The sequence below is a fragment of the Atheta coriaria genome, unplaced genomic scaffold, assembly GCF_025399875.1.
Source record: "Atheta coriaria isolate IRGN ID8LTWV9N9 unplaced genomic scaffold, Caltech_Dcor_3.1 hic_scaffold_2_pilon, whole genome shotgun sequence".
Taxonomy (NCBI): domain Eukaryota; kingdom Metazoa; phylum Arthropoda; class Insecta; order Coleoptera; family Staphylinidae; genus Dalotia; species Dalotia coriaria.
The window spans coordinates 4,665,421-4,686,944 of NW_027045444.1; the positions used below are offsets into that span (position 1 = coordinate 4,665,421).

The window sequence follows — 21,524 nt, forward strand, 5'->3', positions numbered from 1 at the left end:
CCAAACTTAACCTCAAAACAAAACCAACATAACCTTTCCAAAAAAAATCCTGCCCATTTTAAGCCAGAAACAATTAATTTCCAATGTTTATCCAATCCACAACCTTGATTAATAAACAATAACTGCCAATTGACAATGACACGTTGGTATCGATGTCGGCTATCGTTTGATATTGACTGATATTGACGAAATGCACGCGTGTGACAATGCGGGCGTTCTTGATACACAACTCCACAGAACAACACACACACGAAAAGAACAAGCAACAACCTTTTACCCGCAATGAACAACAAATATTGTAATTTGAAATTTGTCATTGTGTGCAACCTTTTATTATATAATATCTGCGCACCGCGCGGCGAATCTCCTTCAGTCGCCGGTTTGCTTTTCGAGAATAACTACAGAAACTATCAAACAATTAAGGAGCGAACGAAACGAAAGTTTTTATTAACATATTACCTATTGTTAAGTGAACTATTGTCAATTGTCAATAAAAACGAAGAGATTGAAAGTTTAAACAATTTTATATTTAAAAATTTAAAAGTAGTGTGAGAAATATGAAGAATTTTGTGTTAATTCTAACAATTGTAAGTATTTTAATCAAATTTTCGTGATTAAATCGCCTGTAACTCATTAAATAACTAATTTAACGAATTAATTACTTATGCTGAAGTTAATTATGTATATTTACTATAAATATACGCAGTTTTAATCATTTTACTCTGTGAATAACAAAATGGCGACGTTTTAAAGTTTAAATTATGTGCGACGACAGAAAAATTCTAGAACAATTCGCGCTGAACGGTTGAAATTTTTTAGGTTATGTCACTTTTGAACGACGCGAAACAAATTTACAGATTATTCCTTAATCACGCAAGTGTCCACATGAAATTATATACCAATTTATAGATAATAATTAGATTTATCGATATATTCCACTCACCAGTTTGATTTTGTAGTTTTTCATCGCCAAAACTCATCTTTAACACGGACATGATCTGGCACTTTGCACAACTTTTCACATACTTTGCTTATGCAACCCAACATACACCAAAACTAAACGTTATTATACAAAGTGTAACAAACCAATATCAACACACAATAAAATATAAAAAATATAAAATAACTTACAATTTCAAATGTTTATTGTTACAGTTGTTTATAATAAACGAATCCAACGCTAAACCATTTTTATTCAGTACATCAAAATGGGTTTATCAGCGTTTATTCGCTTCGAACGCATCAGCTGATCACAGCACACGAAACATCGAAGATTTATCCGAAGAAGGACCGATATTTCACCACGCAAACAAAACACACAAAGTAAACAATACACTAGACTCAACTGAAAGTCAAGTTGTTGATTTAACAAAAAATAAAAGCTCGAAACTTGATGAAGAGGAAGAATTCGATTTAGACAAAAACGGTTGGTGTATACAAAGTTGCCTATAGTCACCAGACAATTATAATTTTATTTAAAAAATTTTACAGAAAACAACGAAACAATGAGTGAAACACCCGGATTTTTGCATAGAAAAATCTCAAAAATATTAAACAAACTTCAATTGTACTCAGCTGTGCGTAGTACAATTCACAACGTGAGAAAACAACAAAATGGCGATGAAAATGAAACAAAACTACAAAGAATTGTTAATATTAACAATAATAATAGTTATTTACCACCTAATAACAATACAAATAACACTCTGGTAACCTCAAATGATAAAAACAAGGATGGCGACCGTGAAATTGAAGAAAATCAACAAAATGATGAATTTGACGAACGTTTTGATGAACCATTCGTGTTTGACGATGAAATTGAAGATGTAAATTCAATGAAGCATAAAAACGACAACAAATTGAGTTTAGAGACGGGGAATATTGGTATTCACATCATGGAGATCTTTGGATCGATAGCGACTATTTTCTTATCAGCTGCGTATCAAGTAGGAATGTATGCCAATTCATTTACAGGCAGTAATCAAGCATTAGTCACTAGTAAACCAATTGAAGGAGTTGGGACGACAATTAAATGGAAGATAAATAAATAAATAATTGGATTGTGGTGAAATTAAGTTGAATAAATCAATTTTTCAACGTTTTTTTGAATTTTTGTTGGTAAATTGTCAATAACTCAGAAAATAATTAATATTTTGAGTTGTGCTTTTAATAGGATGTTTATTAGGTTCTTAGGTGAATTTGTTGAAGTGAATTTCATGAAGATTGGTGATGAAATAACAAAATGGCAGCGTTTTTAAGTTTATAAAGCAATACACAACTCCCTACTATAGGCAACAATGTATACACCAAACAAGCATAGTCAAAATAACACATAGAGCAACACTCTACTATAGGCAACCATTCATACACCAAACAAACTCAAAGCAACACATACATCTCAACTATATGCAACCATACATACCCCAAACAAACAAAACTAAACACTTTCAGTATTTCATTAGTATTTAATTCATTATCAATCACTTACATAGTTTTAACATATAGAAACCATTGTTATCATTCAAAACCTTTATAATATCCTCTTTAACCTTACAAAGCAAAACCCAGAGCAGGAATATACATCAACGCGATATTAATGTAGCTGTCCTCCTTCTCAAGGTCACCAATCAACGCCTTGATCTTGTTCTGCAGCATTGGATCAGCCACCTCCTTCTGATCCTGCACTTTCCTCAACAAATACCCTAATTGATAAGCAGAGGAACCTCCAGAGACAATATTTAGGTCTTTTACGATTGTTTCCGAGAAACCGTTGAAGCGATTGAGGCCCAAACGTTTGGTTTCCTTGTTGAACAAATCGTAGATTGATAAGAGAGTAACGTAGGCACGCGTGGGTGGTACTTTCTTTTGTTTTAACCAGCGTAGGAGGTCGGAGTTGCGGGCGTCGTCGTCGAAGGTCTCGAGGAAGTCTTCGAAGGAATTGTCGGCTAAGTCGATGTTGATTGCGCGATGCAGGTCCTTGGCGCCGTCTCCGAGGAGCTCCAGGTCTAGTTCATGGATGCCTGCGGGTAGGAAGGGTTCATGTTGGCGAATGATGGATCCTAGAGATGATTGAGCCATTTTTCTGTGGAATAAACAAGGTTTTATGATGAAAAATTTGTTGAATTTTTGTGGAAAAATTTATGTTTTATGTTTTATGTTTTATGTTTTAAGGGTGTTCCTGATAAGATAGAAGGTTGATTTAAATTTGAGGGGATAGACACACTCTTTGGCTTTGGTTTACCGTTAAAATATTTTATAATTTGTTTATAGTTATTTTTCTACAGAGTGTTTTCCAAGACGTGTTTTGTAAATTTTAGAAATTTGGTGATTTTTGAATGTAATTTAAGGGTTGTTATTATTAATTTGGAACACTTTGTATATATGGGGCTGATAGATAATGTCTTTGTCTATAGATTAGTGAAACAAAATTGTTAATTTATGTCTGGGTTTGGTATTTACAGGGAGTTTAAAAACACGGTTTTTTAATATTTTCAAAATTACGTATTTTTTAATTGCATTTTAAGGGGTGTAATTATTAAAACTTTGTATATATTATCTACCAAGGTGATAGAGTAACTCTTTATCTTTGATTATCATCAAAAATAATTGAATTATCACTAATAGTTTGTAATCTACGGAGTGTTTTCCAAAACAAGTTTTTAAAAATTCTCAAAACTTGCCATTTTTCAAATTTAATTTAAGCCATGTTCCCCTCAAGTAAAATAAATAAAATTTAATAGAAATAATAAAGAAACTCTTTCTCTTTAAATTAGTAAAAAAATATTCCACAAATAATTAATACTTATTCATATACAGAGCGTTTTGTAACCGCATGTTTTTCAAATATTAAATTTTCTTACTTTGTGAGTATTGCCTTAAATCCTCGATGTGGGGGTGGCGCAACGGGTGCAAACACACCCGGGCGATGTGGGGGCGTCGGCCTGGGGGCGGCTGTCGTCGTCGACTGCGCTGGCTGTGCCGGCTGCGGTCGCAGTTCGTACTTCATCGCCTCGGTGAGATAAGCAATCACCTGCATCGTTGCCGGCAGATAAGAGTCAGAGTATTGCGGGTTCAACTCAAACTGGGGGCGGCTGGCATTACCCAGGTCATTTAACTAGAAAACATCACATTTTAATAAATATTATTTTATAGCATCTTTAATCATGTTTTTAAGTTTTGCAAAAATTTAATTTTAGTTTTTTGTTAATAACTCGGAAACTAATTAACTTTTTTAGGGTTTTCTTTTTGTAATTAATTAAGTATTAAATTTTACATTAGATTAAAAAAAGATTTTGTTGATAAGAGTGTTTTATCAGTAGTTACAAGACATTTTGTGTCTGTTTTTTAAGAAAATGAAATAAAATTGAAGTTAAATTGTTAATAACTTTTTGTGTAATAAGCCGATCAACAAAATTTTAACGTAAAAAGATGAAGAATTTATTCTAGTATCTAGTAATAAAAGAACCGTTACTATAATTTAAATATTTTATGAGTTATTTAACAAAATATTTGCATTTTCCTAACTTGATGCTGAAATAATTGTGACATAGGTTTAGTTTTTTATTATTAACTCATAAACAAATTAATATTTTTACACAAATCTTTTACTAATCTATTCAGTATTAAATTCTCTACCAATTCGTGTAAAAATATTAATTGAAAATTATTTATTATCAACAATAATCAATAAACTTGTCACAATCTCTAAATTTACATAAAATTCAACTTTAATTGTTTATAACTTTTGTCTAATAAAGCTATCAACAATATTTTGAATCATATAGACATAGAATTTAATAGAGAATCCATTTAAAAAGAATAATTAAAATAACTCTATTATTTAATCAATAATCAACAAAAACTAAACATAATCAACCCAAAAACTTACCACGACAAAACCGCCAAAAACAAAAACTTTCCCAGACATTTCGCTGATATCTTCACAAAACCCACTTTAAATCACACAAAACAACAAAAACACTCAAATTCAAATATAAACTAAATCTAAACTAAATATTACTGCGATAAACGCGAAGAGTCACGCCACGAGCACACAAATCGGCGCGAGTTTCGCGAAGATCACGCTCCGAATAAACCGAAAACACGTTGTGTTGATGTCGATGTCGGTGTCGGTGTCGGTGTCGGTGTCTCCAGCGACTAATGGCGACTTCTTCTTCGTCTTCTTTTCGCTCGCGGTCGGCGTCTGGCGTCATCGTCGTCGGCTTCGTTTTGTTCGACTTCTGGTTTATCGCGTTTACCGCTCGCATCGATGACTAACAAACTAACAGCGCGTGGCAACAGGAGTCAACAAGAAGCCAATAAACGGCAAACTCGTAAAAAGTTTCTTTTGAATACAAATACTCAGATTATACCCGAGAGAATTTATAGGTTATGTTGCGCAGTGTAATTTCATGTGGAGTTTATGCTTGTATTGTCAAAATGACAGCGGGGAATGTCAAAAATGTCACAAAAAGGTTAAAAGGTCAAAAACTGTCAAAAAACGATTAATTTTATTAGTTTTTATTAATTTTGATGATTTTTAAGGTTAAAAAAGGCTTAAAACGTGTAAAATCAATAAATTTAGTTAAATTTCGATGAAAATCTGTCAAATTTAACCTAAAAACTTAAATTTTTAAAAATTACTACAAATACTCAGATTATACCCGAGAGAATTTATAGGTTATGTTATAAAGTGTAATTTTATGTGGAGTTTATGCGTATATTGTCAAAATGACAGCGGGGAATGTCAAAAATGTCACAAAAAGGTTAAAAAGGTCAAAAACTGTCAAAAAACGATTAATTTTATTAGTTTTTATTAATTTTGATAATAACTACAGAAACTATCAAACAATTAAGGAGCGAACGAAACGAAAGTTTTTATTAACATATTACCTATTGTTAAGTGAACTATTGTCAATTGTCAATAAAAACGAAGAGATTGAAAGAATAAACAGTTTTGAATCAGAAATTTAAAAGAAGTGAGAGAAATATGAAGAATTTTGGGTTAATTTTAACGATTGTAAGTATTTCAATGTATTTTTCATGATTAAATCGCTTGTAACTCATTAAATAACTAATTTAACGAGTTAATTACTTATCCTGAAGATAATTAGGTATATCTACTATAAACATACGCAGTTTTAATCACTTTACTCTGCAGATAACAAAATGGCGACGTTTTAAAGTTTAAATTATGTGCGACGACAGAAAAATTCTAGAACAATTCGCGCAGAACGGTTGAAATTTTCTAGGTTATGTCACTTTTGAACGACGCGAAACAAATTCACAGATTATTCGCAAATCACGCAAGTGTCCACATGAAATTATATACCAATTTGTAGATAAAAGTTAGATTTATCGATATATTCCACTCACCAGTTTGATTTTGTAGTTTTTCATCGCCAAAACTCATCTTTAACACGGACATGATCTGGCACTTTGCACAACTTTCACACACTTTGCTTATGCAACCCAACATACACCAAAACTAAAAATTAATATACAAAGTGTAACAAACCATTATCAACACAAAATAAAATATAAAAAATATAAAATAACTTACAAGTTTAAATGTTTATTGTTGCAGTTGTTTATAATAAACGAATCCAATGCTAAACCATTTTTATTCAGCACATCAAAATGGGTTTATCAGCGTTTATTCGCTTCGAACGCATCAGCTGATCACAGCACACAAAACATCGAAGATTTATCCGAAGAAGGACCGATATTTCACCACGCAAACAAAACACACAAAGTAAACAATACACTAGACTCAACAGAAAGTCAAGTTGTTGATTTAACAAAGAATAAAAGCTCGAAACTTGATGAATTTGCGCCGAATGAAGAGGAAGAATTTGATTTGGACAAAAACGGTTGGTGTATACAAAGTTGCCTATAGTCACAAGACAATTATAATTTTTATTTAAAAATTTTTACAGAAAACAACGAAACAATGAGTGAAACACCAGGATTTTTGCATAGAAAAATCTCAAAAATATTAAACAAACTACAATTGTACTCAGCAGTGCGTAGTACAATTCACAACGTGAGGAAACAACAAAATGGCGATGAAAATGAATCAAAACTACAAAGAATTGTTAATATTAGCAATAATAACAGTTATTTACCACCTAATGATAAAACAAATAACACTCAGGTAACCTCAAATGATGAAAACAAAGATGGCGACCGTGAAAATGACGAAAATCAACAAAATGATGAATTCGACGAGCGTTTTGATGAACCATTCGTGTTCGACGATGAAGTTGAAGATGTAAATGCTATGAAGCATAAAAACGACAACAAATTGAGTTTAGAAACGGGGAATATCGGTATTCACATCATGGAGATCTTTGGATCGATAGCAACCATTTTCTTATCAGCTGCGTATCAAGTTGGAATGTATGCCAATTCATTTACAGGCAGTAATCAAGCATTAGTCACTAGTAAACCAATTGAAGGAGTTGGGACGACAATTAAATGGAAGATAAATAAATAAATAATTGGATTGTGGTGAAATTAAGTTGAATAAATCAATTTTTCAACGTTTTTTTGAATTTTTGTTGGTAAATTGACAATAACTCAGAAAATAATTAATATTTTGAGTTGTGCTTTTAATAGGATGTTTATTAGGTTCTTAGGTGTATTTGTTGAAAATTTCATGAAGATTCATCAAGAAATAACAAAATGGCAGCGTTTTTAAGTTGAAAAAGCAATACATAACTCTCGACTATAGGCAACCATGCATACACCAAACAAACATTGTCAAAGTAACACATAGAGAAACACTCTACTATAGGCAACCATTCATACATCAAACAAACCCAATACAACACATACATCTCAACTATATGCAACCATACATACACAAAACAAACAAAACTAAACACTTTCAGTATTTCATTAGTATTTAATTCATTATCAATCACTTACATAGTTTTAACATACAGAAACCATTATTATCATTCAAAACCTTTATAATATCCTCTTTAAACTTACAAAGCGAAACCCAGAGCAGGAATATACATCAACGCGATATTAATGTAGCTGTCCTCCATCTCAAGGTCACCAATCAACGCCTTGATCTTATTCTGCAACATTGGATCAGCCACCTCCTTCTGATCCTGCACTTTCCTCAACAAATACCCTAATTGATAAGCAGAGGAACCTCCAGAGACAACATTTAGGTCTTTACGATTGTTTCCGAGAAACCGTTGAAGCGATTGAGGCCCAAACGTTTGGTTTCCTTGTTGAACAAATCGTAGATTGATAAGAGAGTAACGTAGGCACGCGTGGGTGGTACTTTCTTTGTTTTAACCAGCGTAGGAGGTCGGAGTTGCGGGCGTCGTCGTCGAAGGTCTCGAGGAAGTCTTCGAAGGAATTGTCGGCTAAGTCAATGTTTATTGCGCGATGCAGGTCCTTGGCGCCGTCTCCGAGGAGTTCCAGGTCTAGTTCATGGATGCCTGCAGGTAGGAAGGGTTCATGTTGGCGGATGATGGATCCTAGAGATGATTGAGCCATTTTTCTGTGGAATAATAAGGGTTTTAAGATGAAAATTTGTAAATTTTTTGTGGAAAAATTTATGTTTTATGTTTTATGTTTTATGTTTTAAGGGTGTTCCTGATAAGATAGAAGGTTGATTTAAATTTGAGGGGATAGACACACTCTTTGGCTTTGGTTTGCCGTTGAAATATTTTAAAATTTGTTTAAATGTATTTTTCTACAGAGTGTTTTCTAAGGCGTGTTTTGCAAATTTTTGAAATTTTGTGATTTTTGAATGTAATTTAAGGGTTGCTTTGATTAATTTACCACACTTTGTATATACGGAACTGATAGAGGATGTTTTTGTCTATAATTTACTAAAGAAAAATTATTAATTTATGTCACGGTTTGTTATTTACAGGGAGTTTAAAAACACGGTTTTTCAATATTTTCAAAAATACGTATTTTTCAATTGCATTTTAAGGCGTGTAATTATTAAAACTTTGTATATATTATCTACCAAAGTGATAAAGTAACTCTTCATCTTTGATTATCATCAAAAATAATTAAATTATCACTAATAGTTTGTAATCTACGGAGTGTTTTCCAAAACAAGTTTTTAAAAATTCTCAAAACTTGCCATTTTTCAAATTTAATTTAAGCCATGTTCCCCTCAAGTAAAATAAATAAAATTTAATAGAAATAATAAAGAAACTCTTTCTCTTTAAATTAGTAAAAAAATATTCCACAAATAATTAATACTTATTCATATACAGAGCGTTTTGTAACCGCATGTTTTTCAAATATTAAATTTTCTTACTTTGTGAGTATTGCCTTAAATCCTCGATGTGGGGGTGGCGCAACGGGTGCAAACACTCCCGGGCGATGCGGGGGCGTCGGCCTGGGGGCGGCGGTCGTCGTCGGCTGCGCTGGCTGTGCCGGCTGCGGTCGCAGTTCGTACTTCATCGCCTCGGTAAGATAAGCAATCACCTGCATTGTTGCCGGCAGATAAGAGTCAGAGTATTGCGGGTTCAACTCAAACTGGGGGCGGCTGGCATTACCCAGGTCATTTAACTAGAAAACATCACATTTTAATAAATATTATTTTATAGCATCTTTAATCATGTTTTTAAGTTTTGCAAAAATTTAATTTTAGTTTTTGTTAATAACTCGGAAACTAATTAACTTTTTAGGTTTTCTTTTTGTAATTAATTAAGTATTAAATTTTACATTAGATTAAAAAAAGATTTTGTTGATAAGAGTGTTTTATCAGTAGTTACAAGACATTTTGTGTCTGTTTTTTAAGAAAATGAAATAAAATTGAAGTTAAATTGTTAATAACTTTTTGTGTAATAAGCCGATCAACAAAATTTTAACGTAAAAAGATGAAGAATTTATTCTAGTATCTAGTAATAAAAGAACCGTTACTATAATTTAAATATTTTATGAGTTATTTAACAAAATATTTGCATTTTCCTAACTTGATGCTGAAATAATTGTGACATAGGTTTAGTTTTTTATTATTAACTCATAAACAAATTAATATTTTTACACAAATCTTTTACTAATCTATTCAGTATTAAATTCTCTACCAATTCGTGTAAAAATATTAATTGAAAATTATTTATTATCAACAATAATCAATAAACTTGTCACAATCTCTAAATTTACATAAAATTCAACTTTAATTGTTTATAACTTTTTGTCTAATAAAGCTATCAACAATATTTTGAATCATATAGACATAGAATTTAATAGAGAATCCATTTAAAAAAGAATAATTAAAATAACTCTATTATTTAATCAATAATCAACAAAAAAACTAAACATAATCAACCCAAAAAACTTACCACGACAAAAACCGCCAAAAAAACAAAAACTTTCCCAGACATTTCGCTGATATCTTCACAAAAACCCACTTTAAATCACACAAAACAACAAAAACACTCAAATTCAAATATAAACTAAATCTAAACTAAATATTACTGCGATAAACGCGAACAGTCACGCCACGAGCACACAAATCGGCGCGAGTTTCGCGAAGATCACGCTCCGAATAAACCGAAAACACGTTGTGTTGATGTCGATGTTGATGTCGGTGTCGGTGTCGGTGTCTCCAGCGACTAATGGCGACTTCTTCTTCGTCTTCTTTTCGCTCGCGGTCGGCGTCTGGCGTCATCGTCGTCGGCTTCGTTTTGTTCGACTTCTGGTTTATCGCGTTTACCGCTCGCATCGATGACTAACAAACTAACTGCGCGTCGCAACAGGAGTCAACAAGAAGCCAATAAACGGCAAACTCGTAAAAAGTTTCTTTTGAATACAAATACTCAGATTATACCCGAGAGAATTTATAGGTTATGTTGCGCAGTGTAATTTTATGTGGAGTTTATGTGTATATTGTCAAAATGACAGCGGGGAATGTCAAAAATGTCACAAAAAGGTTAAAAAGGTCAAAAACTGTCAAAAATTGATTATTTTTATTAGTTTTTATTAATTTTGATGATTTTTAAGGTTAAAAAGGGCTTAAAACGTGTAAAATCAATAAATTTAGTTAAATTTCGATGAAAATCTGTCAAATTTAACCTAAAAACTTAAATTTTTAAAAATTACTACAAATACTCAGATTATACCCGAGAGAATTTATAGGTTATGTTATAAAGTGTAATTTTATGTGGAGGTTATGCGTATATTGTCAATATGACAACGGGGAATGTCAAAAATGTCAAAAAAGGTTAAAAAGGTCAAAAACTGTCAAAAACGATTAATTTTATTAGTTTTTATTAATTTTGATGATTTTTAAGGTTAAAAAAGGCTTAAAACGTGTAAAATCAATAAATTTAGTTAAATTTCAACGAAAATCTGTCAAATTTAACCTAAAAACTTAAATTTTCAAAAATTTATTCATAAAATTAAAATAATCGTGTTTACCCTGTATATTTATATGTAGATAAAGTTAACTACTTTGTCCTGATGTTTATGGAATCGAACAGGTTCCGAATTAAAACACAAATCAACGTTTGATGACCTTGAATCCGCCGCTGGTTTTAATATCTCGCCACTCGAAAGTTAATGAACTCAGATTGTGTTGTTATGCACACACACGTTGTCATGACAACAATTAAACACGTAAACAAACATATCAAGTGTCACACTCACCGCGCTCAACACTCACTCAACTGGTTGTTGGTAGGCAACCCAATATACACCACTACACTACTGCTATATAAGTGTGTTTGTAGGTTGGTGTGTGTGTTGAAAGTAATTACGAATTACGCTTTCCATTATTCTTTATCACTCTTGATTGAAAATAAATCCGCTCGGTGCGGAGAGGCTGAGCTGGCGGTGTTGGCGGTAGTGGCATAGCAACAATCCAATCGCTCGGAGGCGGTGGTGGAGGCGGCGAAGGCGGCGGTGGCTAATCCTTGCGCGTAACACGTTTACAACTCCGTTGAACAACCCCCAACCCACGGCCACGGCGTGTCCGCATCTGCAACGGAATTGAATTGAATAAAATTCGAAATTGCGTGAATTCAACGCGGAAACATGGCGACACGCCATTTGGAAGCACTTGATGTGAATGAATTAAATTGCATTCTTAGTTATTGGCCCGTAATTCGCGTAAATATAACCGCAGAGAGTTGGGTGAAATGTTGTTTGAAAGAGAATTTAATACGGATTTATATTATTTTGAGTTGATGTTTTTGAGTTTTGTTGGTTTGAATGAAAATTTTGAGTTTTTGTAGTTTTTTTTAGAAAATTGTTTATAACTTTTAAAGTAGTGAAGATAGAAAGTTGATTCTTGCTTGATTGCATAGATAATTAAATTGTTTATTAAAATGAGCTTGAAAAAATTAGTTAAATGTTGTGGTTTGTTTGTTATTGTCAATTAAACAAACAAAAAAATTACAATTTTTTTGGTTAAAAATTAGCAATTTTCAAAACGCTGTAACTCAGCAAATAAAATTTATAGGGCATATGTTTAAAAACAATTAGAAAGTAAATTTAATGTAGATTAAGTCTACCAAAGGACAAAATAATTAAAAACGTGGATTTTTTGTAATATAACAAAATGTACACAAATTGAATGTTTACGTACCCAAAGCAAAAATCATCAATAACTCAAAAACCAAAAAAGCTACTTTAATAATTTTTTTACTAATTAATAGAAAATAAAAAGTCTCTATCGATATCATAAAAAACATTTAAGAAACCTTTTACGGTTTGTTTGTTATTCACAATCAAAATAACAAATCACATAAAAATTTAGGTTAAAAGTTGTTAATGTTTGCAGCGTCATAACTCAGTAAATAAAAATTATAGAGCATTGTTGTAAACGCGGTTACAAAGCAAATTTAATGTAGATTAATTCTGCCAAAGGACAAAAAAATTAAAAATGTGGATTTTTTGTAATCTAACAAAATGTAAGCAAAATGAAAATGTACTCAAAACAAAAATCATCAATAACTCAAAAACTAAAAAAGCTACTTTAATAATTTTTTTACTATTAAATAGACAATAAAATTCACTTTCGATATCATAAAAAATATTTTAAAAAACTTTTAAGGTTTGTTAGTTATTAACAATTAAAATAACAATCCACATAAAAATTTAGGTCAAAAGTTCTCAATGTTTGCCGCGTCATATCTCAGTAAATAAAAATTATACAAACTTGATAAAAACATAATTAAAAAGATAATTTAATGAAGTTTATTCCTACCAAAGTACAAAACAATCAAAAATGTAGTTTTTTTATAATCACTCAAAACATAACCACTATACATTTTTGACTCCATCTACAAAAACCTTCAATAACTCAAAAACTAAAACAGATATAACCTCAATCTAAACGTCCACATATAGATCCTAACCACAACTATAAACAGGACCACTAATAATCCCACATTTTACAACCACATATCCGTAATTAAAGAAAAACAAAACAATCTCTCGCAACATGTGTCCAACACGCGCACCGCTATTATTTTTTAATTAAAAATTTAATTACGCACCGCTTATAAAGTTTGTGGGCTTATCTTGAGTAATAAATCTCTCAATAACACGTCTCTAACGGTGGTCCACGACACGAGTCCTCGATAAATTAACAAATAACCCAATCCACCGAAAACTAATTAACATCAACACGTGCTACTTCTACCGCTTCGCGCGCTAATTAGAAAAAACTTTTCCAGTTAATGATCGAAATGAAGCGATACCAACATGCGCACAATTAGTGCACATGTTTTCTGATTTGAATTTTTATTAAATGCCAACGCAATTCGCATCAGTCTAATTTTAATTAAACTTTCCGAACTCCATTCGAATATTTTTAATTAACTTCGGGATTGAATTTAAATTACATTTTATGTTTTATGCGTGGTGCATAACATTTGTGATGTTATCATTATGTTTATATGCTTAAAATAGGTTTTTATTTAATTTTTTACCGAATATTAATCTTTTTTTGAAGAGTTTTTAAAGCTTAACGGTTTTTATGTGATAAAAAACGTTGAATATCTTGTTTTGTAATGTAATCTGATAGTTGTTGATATGAGTAAGTTATGAGATAATATATTGCTGATATGACAATAAATTTTGAACGCAATCAAGCAGTAAACAAAGGAGTTATTAATGAAAATGTTAATTTTAACCTCAAAATTTTCATGTGGATGAAAAATGTTGTGATTTGGTTTTAACATGTTTTAACTGTGAAAAATGGATGTAATAGTGCATTAAAAGGTGAGAAAGTATTAATACATTCTTCTGCTTAGTGATTTTATTGATATTTTCATGTTTTAAGGGTTTTAGGAGCACTGCGAAGCACTAAGCGAAGAAAATCAATGCTCAACATGTAAATCAATGCATTTCAATCACAAAATGCATCACAACTATTTAAATAATACAACTACACACTACTCTGGACAATATTAGCATTTGACAATAGTGTAAATATAACATTTTGTCTGTTTTTAAGCAATTTATGATAAAACTGTAAATTTAGAAAGTTTCAGTTGAAAATCATGCCTTTCATGTGTACAATGATAAGTTTTGGTACTAAAAAGTTTAAATGCGTTTATTATTACATTTATTCATTAATTTTTTAAACTTTTATTGCTTTAGCTGATAAAATTGATGGAATTATGAAGGTACCAGCTGGTTCTTCAACAATTAAAATTGCACATTGCACAATTGACTGTTTTTATTGCAAACTTTCATAATATTCAAATATACAATAAATATTCACTTCATATTTGACTTGCATTCATTGCTGTTCGTGGTTTTGGTCAATAATCATCAGAAAAACATAGTTTTAAGTCAAATTTCAAGAAAGTAATCATGTGGAAGGTTATAGGATTGATCAGTATACAAATAATTGTAAGTCGAGTGAAAATTTATTGTTTTAGTTATAATTTAGTGTAAAACTGATGAAATTCATTGTCTAGGCATGAAATATTAACATATTCTTTACTTTTTAGATGATAATCACTGCTAGAACACTAAATATGAACATTTCCGATGAAAAACATCAAATTCTGAAGAAATTCAACAAAATAATGAAGATTTTGATTCTGAGTTAATCAACGCTGAAGAAACAACTGTAATTCCACAGTTTGACATCCAAAACATCATAACAACAATCCAAACACTTGATAATAATGATACAAGTAGTATTAGTGAGGATTCTCAACTGGATAAAACACTTATTCTTAAATTTGGAGCTGGGCATGATCATACAAAGTATATTGGTGCATTTGGACACATAATCAACCCTATAAAGGATAAATTTCATCAGTGGACGGCGTATCTGACGCATCCCAATGTGGGCATATCGTCATTCATAAAGAAACCGGTTATATTGTTGCAGAAACTGCATCAGAAAGGAGCCAATTTGTTGGCGGGGGCGAATGGTGTGCTTTTTGGTGCAGATGAGTTTACTGATTATCCTTATCCATATAGGAAGGTTATAGGGGTCGTTGAGAAGGTGGATAAGGGTGTAGGTGTTAAGAATGTTGATGAAAATGATTAGAAAGATTAGAATATAGAGGACGATTGAATATATGCTTTAAATTATTCAAATTAGTAGTTCATTTTTGAGTTTATTGTGTTTTTAGGTTATGTTGGAGTATATGTTAAAATTATGAGTTTTTATGTATAAAACATAGAGAAATACAAATATTTTATGAATATTTAGGGTAATTGTTCAGTTTATTATGTTTTTGGTTGAGTTGTGTTGAAACAATTGTTTTAAACTCTTTTAGAACATGGAAAATTATGATTTTTGATCAAAAATTGCTTAAATTTTGTTCATTTTTGAAAGTAAAATTGTTTTATCAATAATATTTCATGTCTATATATACAAAATTATTGAGTTTTGCTTTATACTTAATAATTATGTGTTTGACAACTTGTAAAATGACAGTAGAACACTAATTTTGGAAGATATAACTAAAAAAAATACAAAACATTCAAAATTACATAAAAAACTTATAAAATCAATACAAATTTAATAATATTGAAGAAAACAATGTAAAGTTAACATTTTTGTATGTTTAAACAAAAGAATTGTCTTCTATTTATGGATTAACTGTTTAAAAACTTGTTAAGTGTCGTTAAAACACCAGATTTGACTTAAAAACATATAAAACAATAGAAATATCAACAAAAACTTACATAATCACTAAAAATTTAAGTAATATTGAAGAAAACAATGCAAAGTCATCAAATTTTCACAATTTTACACGTTATTTCATTGATATTTCTTATATTTTACGAATAATTATAAAAATATTGTCTACAAAACCAGAAAAACCAAACTTTTCTTCAAAAACAACAGTAAAACATAATAAATCATATCAATTTCAAGATAAAACACACAGAAACACAACAAGACATGCTCTAAGCAGCAATGCCATCACATTTTGAATATATCAGACTCCAGACTAAAGATTTATCTCAAAAAAGTACAAAACAACAGAAATATCAACAAAAAAATTGAATAATCACTAAAAACTCAATAATATTGAAGAAAACTATGTAAATTCATTAAATTTTCATCATTTTACACCTTATTTCACTAATATTTCTTATATTTTAGAAACAACTAAGAAAACATCACATACAACACCACAAAAACCAAGTTTTCTTCAGAAACAACAACAAAACACAAGAATTTCAAGATAAATCACAGAAAAACAAGATCTAAGCATCAAAGTCATCACATTTTGAAGATAACAGATAACAGGCACAGACAAACAATATTATAACATTGCTTTTCAAAGATTTACCTCAAAAACGTACAAAACAACTGAAATATCAACAAAAAAACCTATAAAATAACGAAAAACTCAATAATATTGAAGAAAACAATGCAAATTCATAAAATTTTCACAATTTTACACAACATTTCACTAATATTTCTTATATTTCAGGAACAACCAAGAAAACATCACCTACAACACCACAAAACCAAACTTCCCAACAAAAACAACCACAAAACACAAGAAATCCCATAACTTTCAAGATAATTCACATAAAACCATAAAAAAAAACTAAAAACATCCACAACAAGACAACATCTACAAATCTACATCTACTACATTTACTGCTAAAGAGAATGTCAGCACCTTTCCCCGATAGATAACACATAGATACCAGACACAGATAGATATCTCTAAGCATCTCACCTCATGCTCCTGCTGCCTCCTGCTTACCTCACACACACACATCCACCAGCCGCACGTTCCTGCCGGGTAGTCGTTCTCAACGCGCACGTTTCTACTCTCCTGCGGATGCCTGCGACGACGCTGTTCAATGTCGCAGTGCACGCCTGCTGCCCAGGCAGCGATGCGAGTTCCTGCTGAACACCGAGTCAGTTGTGTTTGATCCGAGGCCTCGTGCAGTCGGACAATCAAAAACCGCGCTCGCACACGCATCGCGTTGATTGTTTATCGTTGGATCCCGGCGAAGATAACAAGGATACGCATTAGATTCGGACACTTTTTTATATATTATATAATTATTGATTTGTGTGGATATGTGTGTGTTGAGATGAAATTTGACTGAAATTCACATCGAAATTGTTGACATCGAATTTTTTGAAAGTTTGCAAAGTTTTTGTATGGATATTGATGGATTATTTATATGCGTATTGAGATTTTGAATGATATGGTGAGTTTTTGAATTGTTTTGTTTTATGTTTAAGAGTTTGACCTTGCTGTGCTGTGTAAGAACCGCAAGGTTTTTTACATGCTTAATATTAAACATTGAATACAAGTCAACGCATACTTTCACAGTTAGTTAAGAAGTTGTAAAATTGAGGATATGTTGTTTGAATGTTGTTTGAGTATTTTTGTTTTGTTAATGAAGAGTGATTATTTGGTTGTAGGATGTTTTAAAGTGTTGTTGCATGGTGATGACACATTTGTGAAGAGATTTTTGTGTTTTTATGAATAATTTTTATTTGGTTATGGTTTATGGTATTGTGAAAGTTTGAGGATGGTTTAGGAGTGATTTATGATAAATTTTGATGATAGTTTATGTTTAATTTTGAGTTTTTAAGAATTGGTTTGCTAAAATATGATTTTTTGTACTTTTGGCGTGTTTTTTGATGATTTTTCTTTAAACTTTCTTTAAAAACAATGTTTGATGCTGTAATTTTGTTGATTATACATCAATATTATTAATTTATAGGTTTTTATGTTTTTAAATTGTTAAAAACTTTTTTTTTTAAATTTGGTAAAATTTATCTTATTTTGTTTTATAGGTTATATTTTCCCGATTATTCCTAAAATATATGAAATATTAATGAAATAACGTGTAAAATGATGAAAATTTGATGAATTTGCATTGTTTTATTCAATATTACTTAAATTTTTAGTGATTATATGAGTTTTTGTTGATATTTCTAATGCTTTGTATGTTTTTGAGTCAAATCTGGTGTTTTAATGATATTTAACATGTTTTTAAACAATTAATCCATAAATATAAGACAATTATTGTGTTAAAACATACCAATTTGTTGATTTTACATTGTTTGAACATTAATATTAATAATTAGTGGGTTTATATGTTTTTAAATTGTTGAAAACTGTAATTTTTGAAAAATTTTCCAAAATTTTTGTGTTTTTGGTTATTTTTCTAGGTTTTTATAAAGTTTTTGGCCTATTTCTTGTAAAATCCAAAACATAAATTAGAAATGTTTGAAATAAGTTCTAAGAATAGTTTAAAGTTAAAAACCTTAGAAAATCTGTTAGTTTTTCTTTTTTTCTGTGAAAATTCTTCATTTTTCACGTTTTTCCAAAGGTTTAAAACAATTTCAACAAGGAATCTTCTCTAATTTCTACCTGGAACATAAATAATAGTTTTTATTAAGTTAATATTCTTTAAAATGTTAGAAATGTTATAATTCTATGCAAATATAGGTTAAAAATTAGTTTTTAGGTTATATTTGGAAGTAATTTTACAAATTTATGCTAAGATGAAGTTGTAAATGCTGCAAAATGCTCAGGAATATTAATAATTGGTTCTAGGAATAGTTATTTTCTTTAAAATTATAAAATTATGCGACTTTTGTCAAGTTTTAATCAAAAAACTTCCTATTTGATGTTTTTCTTGACGTTCTTTTGATTATAATTCTAAGAAAACATGATACACCACTAAACTCTTTTGCAACTATATAAAGAAGTAATTAACTTTTCTTAATCACTTAATTTTGACAGTTTTTTGATGATAAATATTAAACTGATAAAATACGGTTTAAAATGATCAACCTATATCCTTTAAAATACGTGTACAAAAAAAGTAGGACACAAGTACATAAACCAGGAAGCACAATAGAAAAGAGAAATGCTTTGATGTTTTATGTGACGTTTCGGTTTACTATAAGCCTGCGCCTTTTGTCAGCGCTCTCCTGCCGAGTCCTTTCAAGTTATCTGCTTTTTATTATCCGTGTGCGCTCCAAAGAATCCGACATTTATAAGGATATATCTCTATAAACGTCAGGAACTATTATTATTAAACTATAAACCTCAATTTTAATTGCTGCGGTAGCTTTATAATATAATAGCCAACCATTTTGTTTATTAAATAGGAAATTATTCAAAATGGCTGAAATTTTATAGGTTATGAAGAAACTAACCTTAAAAATTGAATTATTTGATTGAAAACAATGAAAATTCAACATTTTTATATGTTTTAACGAAATATTGAGAAGATTTGTTACATATTTATGAATTAATTGTTTAAAAACTTGTTATATGTCATTAAAACTCCAGATTTGATTAAAAAATATACAAAACAATAGAAATATCAACAAAAACTTATATAATCACTATAAACTTAAGTAATATTGAAGAAAACAAGGTAAATTCTTAAATTTTAATGATTTTACACATTATTTCATTAATATTTCTTATATTTTAAGAATATTCAGTAAAATATTGTCTACAAAACCATAAAAATCAATTGATAAACACAAAATTCAATAAAAAGTATTAATTTTAAGATAAAACACTCAAATAAAAAGAAAAAATAAAGATTTCCAAGAATTAATCCCTAAAACCGTCAAATAATTATTATTTAACTTTAAACTATTCTTTTCAATAGTTATAGTAATTTTAATAAGGAGCCATTTTGTTTATTGCGTAGTTATTGCTGATTCAAGATGGCTGAGATTGTATAAACTGCGGAAATTAGCATAAAATAATTGCATGGCACAAAGTAGCAAAAACAAGTTGAAACGTTTTTAAATTCAAATTACGTACTCGCACACTCTACTCCTCTACTGATGTGGCGAATAGTGGCGAGGAGCAGGATCAGGGCTACTAGGATCAAGAGTAGGAATAGAAATAGGGGCGAGGGAGTGGGAGGGTAACATTGCAGTGCATCCTTAATCAAACAACTCTACAGGATTCGAGCGACTTCATTACGCTGCGATGCAAATTTCGGTTTTAAATCTTTGCCGAACTAGAAACTAGTATAACCTCAATATAACCTCAAAATAACCTTAAAATCTATTTAGAATGTAGGTATTGTTTATAATTTTAGAAGCATAAAGGTGATTTGGGGTTGTTTTTAATGAAAATAACAGAATAACTATTAAAATAATCGAAATATTCAAGAAAAATGATTTTAGCATTGAGGTTGTGGTGTTTGACACTATAGGCAACCCAATATACACATTTGTTTGACAGCTAACTGAGAAACTAAGAAATTACTTGCGATGCAAATTGTGTTTTTTAATCTTCGCCCAACTAGAAACTAATATAACCTCAAAATCTATTTAAAATAGAGTTATTGTTTATAATTTTAGAAGAACAAGGTTGATTTGGAGTTGTTTTTAATGAAAGTAGCTGAGTAACTATTAAAACATTCGAAATATTTAAGAAAAAAGGTTTTTTATTGAGGTTGTGATGTTTAACACTATAGGCAACCCAATATACACTTCTGTTTGACATATAACCATATAAGGAATAAAGTTTTGATGAGGTTGTGGTGTATGACACTGTAGGCAACCCTACATACACTTCCATTCGACATCTAACACTAAGAAATTAAGTTGCATATGATTTACTTCACTATTGTTAAAGGAAACAAAGTTGCAGAAAATCAATTTTACGAGTACCTATAGTACGACATGGTAATGCAAATATGAATATCGATTAGATTTTTATTTGCTTACTTACTTGTCCTTTCTTTTTATTCTTGTGGACATACTCGTAGTAAACATGAAATTGAATTAACTGCGTAGATATTCGCAAAAAAATTTAAATTTTGTTTTGTTGTTTCATTGTGCCAATTATACCAATGCAGAGCAAATGCGTGTACAATGTGTATTGAGAGTAGTTGATCAATTAGAAATTATCACACCACCGCACGCCACAAATGGGTTTATTAATAGATTTGCGCGTTGAATCAATGTAACCAAATTGATGACAAAATAGATGTGTTGGGATTATTGCGGTGTTTTTGTTTTGTGTGTTTTTGTGTGTTTTTGTTTATTACTCAAAACTATTATAGATAGGATAATGATTCTTTTAGGAGTTGAT

General features: G+C 30.5%; 4 protein-coding genes across 4 annotated transcripts in view; 2 read left to right on the forward strand and 2 right to left on the reverse strand.

Annotated features, from left to right (window-relative positions):
• Nucleotides 1-2,445: 2,445 nt before the first annotated feature.
• On the reverse strand, nucleotides 2,446-4,927 carry LOC135803342 (uncharacterized). The gene is made up of 3 exons (XM_065316936.1): nucleotides 4,889-4,927; nucleotides 3,861-4,114; nucleotides 2,446-3,082 (listed from the first exon to the last, which is right to left on the reverse strand). Exons 1-3 carry the CDS (start codon nucleotides 4,925-4,927, stop codon nucleotides 2,551-2,553), a joined length of 825 nt encoding a protein of 274 aa, XP_065173008.1. The 3' UTR covers nucleotides 2,446-2,550.
• Nucleotides 4,928-5,989: 1,062 nt separating this feature from the next.
• LOC135803343 (protein PFC0760c-like) lies at nucleotides 5,990-7,498 on the forward strand. Its single transcript, XM_065316937.1, has 3 exons — nucleotides 5,990-6,019; nucleotides 6,587-6,872; nucleotides 6,939-7,498. The coding sequence occupies exons 1-3, from the start codon at nucleotides 5,990-5,992 to the stop codon at nucleotides 7,496-7,498; spliced, it is 876 nt and encodes a 291-aa protein (XP_065173009.1).
• A 391-nt stretch (nucleotides 7,499-7,889) lies between these two features.
• LOC135800514 (uncharacterized) lies at nucleotides 7,890-10,772 on the reverse strand. Its single transcript, XM_065313775.1, is given in 5 exon segments — nucleotides 7,890-8,194; nucleotides 8,197-8,307; nucleotides 8,310-8,524; nucleotides 9,302-9,555; nucleotides 10,332-10,772. Coding segments are annotated over 5 exon segments (822 nt in total). The 5' UTR covers nucleotides 10,374-10,772; the 3' UTR covers nucleotides 7,890-7,994.
• Nucleotides 10,773-17,333: 6,561 nt separating this feature from the next.
• The window catches only part of LOC135800687 (calcium/calmodulin-dependent protein kinase kinase 1), a 38,120-nt gene continuing 33,929 nt past the window's right edge, over nucleotides 17,334-21,524 (forward strand). Inside the window, exon 1 of the mRNA XM_065313995.1 lies at nucleotides 17,334-17,646. The gene's annotated coding sequence lies outside the window, so the exon portion shown is untranslated. The remainder of the gene's footprint in view (nucleotides 17,647-21,524) is intronic.

Coding starts and splice junctions, on each gene's coding strand:
- LOC135803342 (XM_065316936.1), bottom strand. CDS start 4,927: ATGTCTGGGAAAGTTTTTGTTTTTGGCGGTTTTGTCGTG. Junction 4,115..4,888: donor TTTTTGGCGGTTTTGTCGTG/GTAAGTTTTTGG, acceptor GATGTTTTCTAG/TTAAATGACCTGGGTAATGC. Junction 3,083..3,860: donor TTTAAGGCAATACTCACAAA/GTAAGAAAATTT, acceptor TTTATTCCACAG/AAAAATGGCTCAATCATCTC.
- LOC135803343 (XM_065316937.1), top strand. CDS start 5,990: ATGAAGAATTTTGGGTTAATTTTAACGATT. Junction 6,020..6,586: donor TTGGGTTAATTTTAACGATT/GTAAGTATTTCA, acceptor TTATTGTTGCAG/TTGTTTATAATAAACGAATC. Junction 6,873..6,938: donor ATTTGATTTGGACAAAAACG/GTTGGTGTATAC, acceptor AAATTTTTACAG/AAAACAACGAAACAATGAGT.